This window comes from Eurosta solidaginis, chromosome 2 (assembly GCF_040869045.1).
Source record: "Eurosta solidaginis isolate ZX-2024a chromosome 2, ASM4086904v1, whole genome shotgun sequence".
NCBI lineage: Eukaryota > Metazoa > Arthropoda > Insecta > Diptera > Tephritidae > Eurosta > Eurosta solidaginis.
This window is the reverse complement of record NC_090320.1, coordinates 199,892,604-199,905,600: the sequence shown is the minus strand read 5'-3', so window position 1 is coordinate 199,905,600 and position 12,997 is coordinate 199,892,604. Positions and strand designations below refer to the sequence as shown.

At 37.9% G+C, this 12,997-nt stretch overlaps 1 protein-coding gene across 9 annotated transcripts in view; it reads right to left on the bottom strand.

Moving 5' to 3' along the window:
* Positions 1 to 2,378: 2,378 nt before the first annotated feature.
* The window catches only part of LOC137240501 (phosphatidylinositol 3,4,5-trisphosphate 3-phosphatase cnrN-like), a 307,455-nt gene continuing 296,836 nt past the window's right edge, over positions 2,379 to 12,997 (bottom strand). For 7 of the 9 annotated variants that reach the window (XM_067766874.1, XM_067766877.1, XM_067766876.1 and 4 more), the window contains exon 2: positions 2,379 to 12,919. In XM_067766874.1, coding sequence (XP_067622975.1) covers positions 10,620 to 11,261 — 642 coding nt within the window. In that variant the 5' untranslated portion in view covers positions 11,262 to 12,919 and the 3' untranslated portion in view covers positions 2,379 to 10,619. The remainder of the gene's footprint in view (positions 12,920 to 12,997) is intronic. The other 2 variants (XR_010949754.1, XM_067766875.1) reach the window with 2 other exon arrangements.

Sequence of the window (12,997 nt, the reverse complement as noted above, 5' to 3'; positions counted from 1 at the left end):
CCATAAATGGGAAGACTGCAAAAACAAAATTTATCATTATAAACCACTTTTTGTTTAACAACATAATAATTGAAATTTAATATTGTGACAAGCTCAAATGGGCATTAAAATGTTTGAGTAATGTGAAAGATATGTCGGATTTAATAGGTATTGGTTGATAGAAAGTATTTATGCAGCTGAAATATTCGAGTTTCAGATTTCATTAATGTTGTGAAATATGTCGTAAAAATGTATTAAAAAAACTATTTCGCTCTAAAGGTAACAAAAATGTATTTATGCCTGCATGCAGCAAGTGGTTGTAAAATTTGACACTAGTATCTAGTAAGAGGGTATTCAAATGGTTTAAAACGAGATATACAGTTGCGGTCAAAATCGTAGTACTGCTTATGGCTAATTTTATTTTTTTATTTTGTCGATATCTACTGTAAAATCTATTAGACTTTAACGAATTTTGGGAAATTCTGATAATTATGCACCTTCTGCGAACTGTCGAATAAATAACTCCAATATACAGTATAGAAAAATTGCCTTTTTTAGTCTACTTTGGGAGTAGTACTTCACAAATTCAATTATACGTCACTACTAGCGTGTATAAATTTAGCTGATAAGTTATTCCTCAGCTTGCGCTGCTTTCATATTCTCTGTTACCTCGTTCGCATATTCCTCCTAAGTTTTAGACGTTTCACGCACATGCCTTTTAGAAAAATTGTATCTCATGCTTGGTTATTTAGCTATATACATGTATATCAGTAGTTTATGCTTTTCCTCTAGCCATATGCGTGTGTATGTGTGAGTAACAATTTCTGTTCTTAGCTGCTGGCTACATAATCTCTCTGCTTCAAGCTGCTGGTTATGTGTATGGAATATTCTTCGTTGATTTGTACATAAGTGTCGCTGCTTGCTGTTTTTATTATTGTGATTATTTACTAACAGCAAAGTGGTGCTAATATTCGCCACAAGACTAAGAATTCGGCTTCAAAACATGCAAACATTTATTGGTTTTGTTAAATTTGTAGGATCTTTAAGTTGCAACGGCGTTTTAGTCAGTCAAAATCTACTTAATAGTGCATGAGAAATTGTTCGAAAAACTAATAAAATCGCTACTCCTTTTGTGAAAATTTTAAAAGAAACGGTGAGGTGAATTTATTTAATTAGTATTCAATAACTCATGGCCAAATTTTAATTACTCCTTATTCAGTTGTGTCGAGTAAGAAGATTTGCACACCTAAGCAAGGCGCTCTCATAAAAAAAATTAATTGCAGATGACAAAACTTATGTGGAAGTGCAAAATATCATTGGTTGTTCACCAACAATGGTAAGTAATGCCATCAAGTACCGACGAAGTGGCAAAAAGCATGGAAGAAAGCCAGCAATGTCGGCAAAAGAAGTCGTCAGATACTCAAATCACTTTCAATTTGCGACTGCTACTGAGATCAAAGATCCCTTAAAAATTGCTTAAAGCGTTCGGACTATTCGTCGCGGCGTTTCCGTGAGCAAGACCTGGGTGACCAAAGTCTAAGAAAAGTACCGTTGTTGACTAAAACGCATGGGCAACAGAAACTTCGATCTGTCAAATCAAATTTGAATTGGCCTTCCTAACTAACTAATTAATTAATTTAATGAAATCATTAAAATAACACAAATACGCCACGAAAATGTATGGAAGGCATTTTATAAATGTATCTGACAAAAAAAAAAAAAAAAAACAGCGAATACCTTGAGAAAACATCGAGTAATTTGCCAAAGTATTAAGTGACGGCTTTTAACAAATAAAAACTCTTTGCTTATACGGTGAAATAATTTTTATTTGTAGATATTGGACCAAAATTCGTAATTTATTTTCAAACTGATATATTTAAAAAAAATACTTGGCGCGATTTACCCCCGAAGAGATTTAGGCTTCTCCTCCAATTTGCGTCGCGTTGTTTTAATGTGTACTAGAAATTGGTAGGACCGGACCTACATGTTTTATGCCGACGAGAAGCTTTTCATGACAGAAAACACTCGGAGTGTTTGCCAAATCACTGCCGAGGGGCGACCCCGCATAGGTAAACTTATTCTATTTGAAAAAAAAACTTGTTTCTAAAATGTTTAATGTTGCTTTGCCCGGCGCATGAACGCAGGATATTCGGTGTGGTAGGAGGAGGACACTACCACCACACTACGGTGCCCACCGTCACTGTATTAGGTACAAAGAAAGAGTTACATACATATATAATGAAGGATCAGGATCGGAATTCGAAAACTTATAACAATATCTTGGAGTCTAACTTCGAACAACGGAGAAATTAATTATTGGCTTATGTCAGTGTTATTAATTACAATACAGTTTATCATTTAATAGTACGATTTGTTTAATTTAAAAAACAAATTCAGTCTTGAAGAAAATTAATTTAATAATTTATAATTTACAAACCAATAAGAAACCAACAGAACATTCAAAATAATTTTAACAAAGTTTAAATTAATATCGTTCTTATTTAACTTTACGTTATGTAGATGGATGAAATTCAAAGGCGGCTAACATCATGGCCCTCTTAGTTTGAAGATGGTCCTGCCTTTCCATTCTTGCGAGATTTTAAATTTTCTGTCAAAAGCGATGGTGTTTCAGATATATAATGTGTGAGCAGTGATTACTTTTCGGATTCATGGATTTGACGTCATATCCCACTCAACTGTCTTGTTCTCATTGCTGGTGTTGGAACGCAAATTCAACAGCAAATTTTGATGTGAAGATTGTGATATGAAGATAGTTTGCGCATTAAGGATTCTTGCCGTTTTAGCATATAACATAATCGTAACTCAAAGCCGTCTGATCCTCGACAATGTCGCTGTTGTTCTAAGAAAGGAAGAAAATATAATAGAAGCTTATGTTCCAGCCGGTAAGGTACCAGCAGATATCTACGCCCAGGCTAAATAGCGGTGTTTACTAACAGATCATGCAGATGAACCTATTTTAAAAGCTGTAAAGATAATTATTAGAGGTAGTTTAAAGCAAAGTTTCTTGACCGGTGGTGGTTCAAGCAAAAAACAAATTTTCCTCATCCATCCAGGGAGATCTCTCATTTAAGCGCTACCTGTAATGAGAAAAATACCCTCAGTTTTATAGATAAAATACTGCAACATGGCTCCATTTGAGTTCTGGAAAGAGATTGAATAAAAATTTAACTTTTTTGCAACATTTGAATTTACATAAATTAATAAATCTCTCCCAAAGAATGTGCTGTAAAATTCTGAAAATTAATTTATGTATTTGCTGTAATTAAAAAAGGTTAGAATCCTGCAAAAATATCTAAATTTAAAATTTCATTAAATGCTGGAAGAAAATCGAAAGTGTAATTAAGAAAAGCGCCTGAATATTACTCAGGTATTTTTATTTCGGTCTGAAAAATAGAACATATAAGTAAAAATGTCAATTTCATTAGTAGCCGCCGTGCTGATGCATATATCCAATCCAATCCAATTCCAAACCAAACCAAATCAACACACTGCAAATAGACTTAAATACTCGGCCGAGGGCAGAATTGGAATAAGAATAAATAGAATTACAACAAAAAAAAAAAAAAAATGCAACAAAATCCATACATATATATCGACTATTGAAAATGAATAAATGTAACAAAAATGGTTACAGTATGCAGTAGTAATAGTATCAATAAAAACACGACAAAAACGGTAATAAAATCATATAGTGAATTGGCCGAAAATGGCTAGGTCCACTCAGAGTGGCGGCTGGTGGCTAGTGTTGCTGCTGCTTCTAAATGTATGTATGTAGGTGTCGTTGGACGAAACCAATTTGATAAGGTATTGAGTCACACATTTTAAAATTTATACTTGTATGTTTAGTGTGATTCAGCAGATGCTCATGAACATTGGAAGTTTTTGAAAAAAAAAAAGTGGAAGCAGTTAGAACTACACTTTTATATTAAAGAAATTTCCAGAGAAGTTTCTTTTGCTCCAGCCTCAAGTAAAGCATATTTGTATGCGACTACTCAGAGGTGACTTCATAAGCGAATCATAAAGATCTACTTGGGCTTTCTTGAAAAACTTAGATAAAGAACAAGTCAAGTGGAAAACCTACTTGGCCTTCTTCTATAACTCTAAGCTCACTTTCTGTGGGTTCCTAACAAAGAGTAGCCAATATTATACGTCAACGGGTCCTTAGGGTGCGATCATGTTGGGGCCTCTAGGCAAACGTTACAGTAAGCATACTGATATAGTGATTCAACAGATCATCCTAGAAGGCAATCTCTCTGCAACCAAAGAATAAACTTTATCGGTAAGTTATATACTATCCAGTAGCTTCGATGGTGCAATTAATCTGTGGATATATACAAATCTCAGCTATAACTACATCCTCTACTCGCTTACACGGCTGACGTTGATTACCAGGTTGACTTTTCTCACGAGCCAGAAGGTTCAACGTGGTCATATCAAATCGTTCTCGAGATGGTTGGGCTAAAACATTATCCACCTATTTACTTATTTACCGGAACGTGCCGGATTTATATCCGGCAAAGGACCACCAACACAGGAATCAATCTCCGAAACCTTCGGGAGTGTGTTTAACGGTAAAACAACAACAACACCCCAAACTTGCCTTCTCGGCCTCCCTCATCCTCCTCTTCCTTGTCCCTTTCTGTCTCTCTTCTGCTCCATTCCGTCCATCTATCTCTACCGCCCTCTCCCATCGCCCCATTTTCCTTCCACTTGATCTCTCTCACCCCTTCATCTCCTTGTTCCATTTTCTAACAAAATATTTTACTTTACTTTAACCAAGAAGCTAACTACATACATTGATTCCCAGGCCCACATCCCGAGAAAAAAGTTTTATTTGTTAAATAGGAAAAACTATTTACAAACCAAATTTGGAGCAACTCACAACCCAAATAAAAGTTTTCCGAGTACATCAGTCATTGGAACGTAACCGTATCCAACTCAAAGGTGATTTACTATTTCGTTTATCATCACAATGTTAAAAGTGTGTTGAAAGCACTGCAAGGCCATAGAATTAGCATTAGTATTGTCTCTTAAAGATATAGTTCCGCGTTAGTTTGGAACTAGTGCGATTCGCTGCCGGGAGGGTAGACAACTAATCCCATCCAGACGACTCTACGGGCTCTCGGTCAGTGACGATAACATCAACTCTGGGTGATCAGTGTAGGGAGTGATCTATGATTCTAGCAAGTCGACATAGCGATTTTCCCATTTAGATGCGGGGAAAATAATATGGCCCATGAGTTAGCACGGCGTGACACCGCTCTTAACGTCGAAGAAGCAAAATAGACTCTTGCATACTGAGGCAGCATTTATTCTGTAAATAACAAAAAGTATTTTTTCTATTCGTTTTTGTTCACATTTATCAGAAGGTCAAACGTATTCTGCTTGCCGCTGGTTTATATTTGAGCTTTAAATGCTCCCTGTGACCGATAGCAAGGAGTGTGCAGGTGATATAGATTCAGTTAGGCTAGCAAATTCTCATTGGGCATTGGGGAATGAACATACACAAACATGCACCAGCCGTACACTAATCAATATAAATGGTTATGACATCGATGAGGCTAGTGGGGGAGTAATAAAATGAAATACTAAAGCTGATGCACTTTTTTAGTGTTAGTTCTGGAGTAAATGAAACTCGTACAGGGGCGACTATTCAAAAGTGGGTAGAATACGAGGAAGGCTCTCTGAAAACCACAATCAACGATGGAATGACAGGCAGTCTGGAGAAAAACGACTCCACTGTAATCTGTGGGAATTTCGGCGTATATATCTCATGGCAACAAAACTCAGCTGCCACTTACCATCTTAGGAGAAGTCACCGTGAAAGCAACACGAAGAGGAGACTGGCTTTTTGATTCCGAATGCCAACCAAAACAAATGGCGGAGCTTGGATACTAATATGAGAGCAGAGTCTTTATTCACTTTTATTGTACATATATAAGGGGGATTATATGTGTAATAGGGGTGTTATACGCCCAGGTGGAGAACATAACCTCACTGCGCAATAGCACCTTTGCAAGGCTGTAAAAATCGCGGGCCTGAGGGAAATTCTCTTAAAGGAATGCTGTGCCTTTGGCGAACTTGGGGGATGTGAATCGTGGCTGGACGATGAGTAGCATTAATCCTACGCAACGGAGGAAGGAGGCAATTAGTCCTAAAAAACATCTAAATTTTTTATGGATTTTCTTCCCCTTGTTGGCCCCAACTTGGGGATTCTCACAAATGTGGGTTTATGACATGGTAATTATGACATGGTAATCATGCCGATTCTCTTCTATGTGGTGTTAACATCAAGTAGCGCATTGCACACTCCGAGCGTTATCAAAATATTACCGGAAGTTCAATTGACAGCGCACGTTGTTATCGGCTTTAAATTGAATGTGATCTGGTAGGTATTGAGAGCAAACCGCAGGGCTATACGCTTTCTGACTTTGCGCACTCCTGCACTCTTACCAACTTCGCCTTCATCCCAGATAGAGATTATTGTATGCACCGAACTGCCCCACCATACAGGGGGGGCGGGGGGAGGGGGGGGGGGTTAATAAGGGACAGTGAATTAATCAACTGTACAAGTTATATGGGAAGATTGATGAAGAGGCTTTCTATCAGGACATCGGTCTAAGCACCAATTTCATGCTGCCCGTTGGCTGCAGCGTCTTCCAAGCGGAAGTAGTCGCGATTAAAGACGCGAAAGATGTGATGCTATCTACTGCTACTAGGATTGGAGAATCGGTAATCAACTCGGTTATCCAAATGAACATTAAAGCTCAACGGTGTTGTCAACAAGAGTGGCCTGGAAGTACCTGACGTATGAGTTCGAATTCACTAAGTTTTCCGACAACCGCTATACCCAACTCATCACTAAAATTTTTCCGAGAAGCCCTCGTAAGTACGCAGCGAACATAGAAACTCCATTTTCTACTTGCAATAAAATAACAACACACTTTCACCCGCACTATTAACTTTTTAACCTCCCCCTTCACACAACGTCCTTCCTCCCGATCGGCCAACTACAATTTTGTGGCGTAGCTCTGCAAATGGATTTGAAAATTGGGTTAATTGATGCTTAGAGCCACTCTATGGCTGAGTGAGGCCAAGCCGATATATTCGTTTTTTGTTGTTGTTATTGTTAGTGGTGGAATGCTTTAGCTTTAAGTTAACATTGAGAGCACAGCAGGCAAGCAGGCAGGCAGAGTTGCGTTGTGTTGGTGTGGCTGTTTTACGTTTAAAGTTTTTAAGGAAATGGAATAGAACACGCTGAGTATGGCAGGTATTTGAAAAATAGCAAAAACAACAACAACTAAAGCACCAACACAGGTGTCAAATAACAGTAAAAAATAAAAATAAAGTGAAAAATGAGAAAAAAGAAATCAATTCAAACAGAAGAAATCTAAAGAAGTAAAGACGAAATGAAAATGAAAATAAATATCAAATGTCAGCAGCAGCAACAACAACTGCACTATTTAAAGGGGCATGACAAACAGACCGACAAAATTGTAACGTTGATTGCCAACAGCGAATAAACGAATTGGCTACTGAACTTTGCCGACGACTCTCTATGTAGGTTTGAACGCCAATTTGATGCAGGACACACTCCGTCCTAGGTATCTAATACGAGTAGGTCGGTTTCACATGGCACGTATGTAGGTAAGTGTGCGACCAGCTAACATTCTTGGCCCGCTTGGCTTGGCACGGTGTGTTAATGAACAAGTGTTGAACAGGAAATTGTGGCATACAGAGAGAAAAAGTAGATTGTTTAATCAGTGGAAATAGTCAGGCGACAAATTAAACTAAAAGCTGCTGACTGCGATGAAATTGCAAGAAAAAGCAATAAAAAGAGGGCAATTGTGACACAATTGGTATTTGCTCTAATGGAACAACATATCTTTTAAAATTAGTTAATCTTATAATGTGGAAATGAATAAATTGAAATTTTCTATCCCAGTATGGCATGTCTTCAGCTGATGGCTTGCTCCTGCGAAGGAATAATGCTAATTTTCTTTGAACTTGACACTCTGCTATGCGGCGAATTGATGCCTAATTCGCTTTGCTACCATCCGGGCGAATAGCTTGCCCAAGGAGAATTCAGGACCAAGTGTAGTTGTCTCATCAGCTTATTGCTTCTTCTTTCCAAGGAAAACACAACTTGTACAGCAAGATATCAGTTAATCGAAATCAATGCTAATATTCTTTTGATTTGGCATTCTCGGCGGATTGGGTGAGTTCGCTTTGCCATCATCCAAGGCGAATTCATACCAGGTGGTGGCAAAGTGAATTCAACCAATTCGCCGTGCAGAAAAATGTCAAGTCAAAACAAAGTTTTAATTGATTTCGATTAACTGACATATTAAAATACAAGGCACTGTATGGAAAATAATCAAGAAGAAGCAATCAGCTGTTGGAATAACAACATCTGTTACCGAATTCGCCTTGCCATCATCTTGAAAGATTCGCCTTGGCTTGAACTTTGGATTTTTTCTAGGAAACAAAATATTAAATAAAATGTCAGCAAAACGATGCGCCGATTTGACATTCTGTTAGATTCTAATTCGCTAAACCCCCAGGTGACATGTTTTTGCGATTTACCTAGAAAAATCTGGCAAAACAGGATGTCAGTCGAACGAAATAACACAAACTTTGTTTTTGATTTGACAAATTCGGCCTAAATTCGCTTTGTTATCATCGAGGCGAATAGCTTGAACCAAAACGAATCTATACAATTTTCAAATTTTTTTCTATTGATTTGACATTCTGTCGCACTGCTAATTCGGTCTGTATTTGCTTTGCTTTTACAAAGCCGAAGCACTTGTTCTAACAATTTTCCTAGAAAACTTTGGAAAAATAAGACTTCAGCAAAACTAAATAACACAAATTTTATTTTGATTTGACATTCTATTGTACGCTGTACTGTGCCAGAGTTTGCTTTGCTATCACCTGGTATAGATTCGCCATCCTACTCCTCAAGGTATTAGAAGAGTCCGTAGCATAGACGGATCGTGAAGTCAGAGACCATGGCGTGTATTCGGAGGCGCTTTGCAATCTAAAGACCGATCAGGATTTAAAGTGGAGATCGATATCGAAAGGCCGCTTTTAAGCCAAATGACAATAAACAAATGGTCAATAACATGGGTGTTAGGGCATATGATTTTCAAGAAAATTGGATCAAACCCTCATACCTAATACCTTTTTAAACAAATACTACTGGTTGGTTTTCATCAAACCACTTGCATTTGCTTATAAACCGTAGTAAGAGCGAAGGATTTACCACTCCCATCTCAGCTATACTAGTCTACACGTTTTTTCTACAATGAACTACTGAACTGGACTCCCAATGTGATTTATTTTTTATTTTTAGCAACTAGCTCGGTTGTACGATCGCATTAATAATCGACCTCGACGTCCTCATTCTCGCAATCCGAATCATTGAAGCAAGCGGTTTGATCATCATCATTATCAATAATTGGCTCTCAAACGCCTACAGTAAGCATACCCCAGCACTGTAGAAGACGTTTATGGGCAGAGAAAGATCTTCGTTAAAATCGGCGCACGAGCACGTACACTATTGTACACATATCAAAAGAAAAAATTCGAATAAGGAAGTCCTTCACAAAATTTGCCAGTTTTTTGTTTACTAACTACAAATATTTCGCCTTGTTCTCTTTTACTACAAGAAGTACTTTTTTATCAGCTCTTCGCTTAAGCCGGGATTGTTTAATAAATGTGTGAATACCTGTCCCGTAGAGCGGAGTGTGCGGCTGCCTTAGGATGCGTATCCGAAAACCGTTTGCAATATTTCGTTTATCGATGCCCACGACACGACGGAAAAGAAGAAATGCGTGACATCTTAGATAAGGCAACGGATCATTGTCCCCCATGATAAGTCCTTAAACCTTTAGTCGCACAATTTAGCCAAAACACTGTAACATGGAACGAAACTGACCGAATTACCCGAATCACAGGCTCATTCGTCCTGTGGCGTGAGGTGGAATTGGGTCCGTTATTGCTATTATTTGTTGGCTTGGTTGTGAACTACACGAAGATCCCATCACATTAACTCAGTCAGGCTGTCGCTGTGACTTACTGTGATTTTAAATCTTTGTGGTAAAATCACAGGAACAAATAGTTTCTTTACGCATGTCTTTAATGATAATATTACATGCATACATACATACTAGGGGGACTCATAAAAGCATATAAACTTATAAGGTGTAAAATTATATCCATTTACACACGCTGTTATATGAACGCACCTAGAAATACTCTTGATAAACTTGATTGTTTATCAGCTGTATTATAGCCAAACAAAAATTTTTTGATTGTTATACAAATTAAAAAATGCCAAGATTAAGTGAAAAATCAAAACTAAAACGTCTTTACTAAGATATTCTTGTAAATGACTTTCTGATGTTGGAGATTTCTGATGAAAATGCCTGCTGTAATGTCTGCAAGGTTGCATTTCTTTGAGTTTACCGCGTTTACACAATGAAATGTGCGCGTAAATTTATACAAATTGTGTAAATGATTTTTCATACAAAATTTGACAGTTCGTTTACGCACTAGATAAATTTATACGTTTACACACTTTATAAGGCATTTATACGGTTACATGAGTCCCCCTACTATAACAAGAAATTACTAAATGCGTAAACATATAAAATATAATAAGTTCTTGAATACCCACCGGGACTACCCAAATCCGTTGCATTCACATTTGTGGTGTCGACGCCTACGGCTAAGCCGCTAACAACGCTTACCAGCCGAAACAACAATACGATGCTTAGCGATAAGCCCAAAGTGCTGTTGCAAATGCCAGACCATGATGGTAAACGTAACGACGACGATGATGTCCACCAACTTTTACGCCGATTTCTAATACCCAGTCTGGCATTGGCGCTTTGCGCGCCATCTAAATAAGGCGCTTTTGAGGGCGTATGCTGAAGCGCTGCAGTTGTAAGTGAGTTTGAGGGTTTTGCATTGTCACTAGGCCGGTTATTAGCTGCATTTGTGTTGAAGTGCGCGTTGTTGTTGTCCTTGCTGATATCCGTGTTGTAGTAGCCATCATCAGGCGATTTCGCGCGCCGATACTTCTTATAACTGCTACTGCGCTGCTTTGGCGCTAATGCGGACGCCGTGACATGCGCGACCGTTGATGCGCACAGCAAATTAGAGTTTGCGTTACTTACGCTGCAACAATTTTTATGCTTATAGCAATTGCTATTGCTGTTATTGTTGCTGTTGTGACACAACATTTTCCATTGCATTTATGCTGACCAAATGTTGAAACAACAAACTAGTTGTTGTTGTAAAATTGCTATTGCTGATGATGAAATTCTCACGTTGCTTGTGTATGCGCGTTGCGCGCTTATTCTCAAAATTATTGTAGCCGCTTCTTGCGATTGATGGATGCTTAAGCTGTTTCTGTTGTAGTTGCTCTTCTGCTGATTGTTGCTTGTCTGTTGAATAAAATTGTGATAGCATGTCATGGTTCAGTATGCGCTCGAACACAATTAAAAAAGTTTATTTTAAAATCAACTTCATTTTTTTTAGTATTTTTATTACATTTTTTTGTTATTGTAGTTGTTGTTGGTGTTGCTCTTATATTGATGACACTGCGCTAAAACTTCACCAAGCAAACTGCTAACAACAATTGCTGCTTTGCCGTTGTGTTTGTTTGTTGCGCGATGCGCTATATCAGCGGGTGAAAGTGCCGCCGAGGCCAAGCGGAAAAATTAATTATTTATATTAAAAAATCAGCGGGTGGGCGTATGGGCGTGGCAAGATATTCGTATATGTGGGTGCGCTCAAGTATACGACGCGTTGATTTGTTATGCACTTGAAAATTTTTTTAACGTAACAATTTATTCACTCGCCAACTCACAGTGCTTACCCGCGCCGCTTCACTATTTTTTTCTCACAATGTTTGTTGTTTTTTTTTTTCACAAATTGTCAATTTACTTTGGCGCGCTGAATTTGATGTTCGCGCGATTTGTATCTTTCACTCACTTTTCAGTCAGTTACGACAGTTTATATAGAAATTTATTACTTGTTTACAAATTCACTTAGTTTGTTGGCCGCGCGCTGTCTGCGGTGGGGGCTAGACAAAGGAGTGACGACACACTGATTTGCTTTACACTGGCGCGCATTGACTCACAGTTTGACTAGCGCACTGATGTTTTGCCACACAGGCGCGTCTGTTTTATTGTACCTGCAAACGTTTTGTCGCACTAAAATAGCGTTTGTTTGCACGCACGCACGCACTTAGAGAGGTTGACACTTGAATTGTCTAAGCTGTTAGACTTTAGACTTCACTTTTCACTGGTATGGTGCAGTTTTGTACAGCGCGCGCTTTTCTTTCACTCAACCGCGTGTATAAAACACTGTCGCCTCGTGTATGTAGTGTTTATTGTGCGCGCTGACAGCGTCTGTTGGCTGACGCGTCTCCGTTTACAGTTGTCAATAATTGAGGAGTGTGTGCACACGCAGTAGCTGATAGATATTTCTTGTTACAAATACAACAAATAGCTTGTACTTTATTGTCGTATTTGTATTTCCAGGGGGGACGTTGTCAATCAGTAAATTTGTTGAGTTTTATTTGCATTTATTTTTTGTTTACATACATTTTTCTAGTTTCTGTTTACTTTCGATTTTTTCAAATAAATTTAGTCCACATGCATTTGCTCTGAAATTTTTATCTTTTCTGGAAATTTTTTAATCTTTTCTAAATAATTTTTTCTTGTTTATATCTTCATGCACTCAACTTCTTCGTATTTTTTAACTTAACTACTTTTTCTTTTAATTCACTGTTTATATCCACAATTCTTAAACTCTTTCGCTGCTTTAAAATTCAAATTTGTTTTTCAGTATATTTGGTTCTCCTCTTGTCGCACTCAGCTCGATTGCATTTCGCTTACATTCACACCTACATCGATAAAAAAGGAAAATTATTATAAACATTTGCAGTTTTACAAGTAAACATAGTCGACGGGTTTGTCAGGCG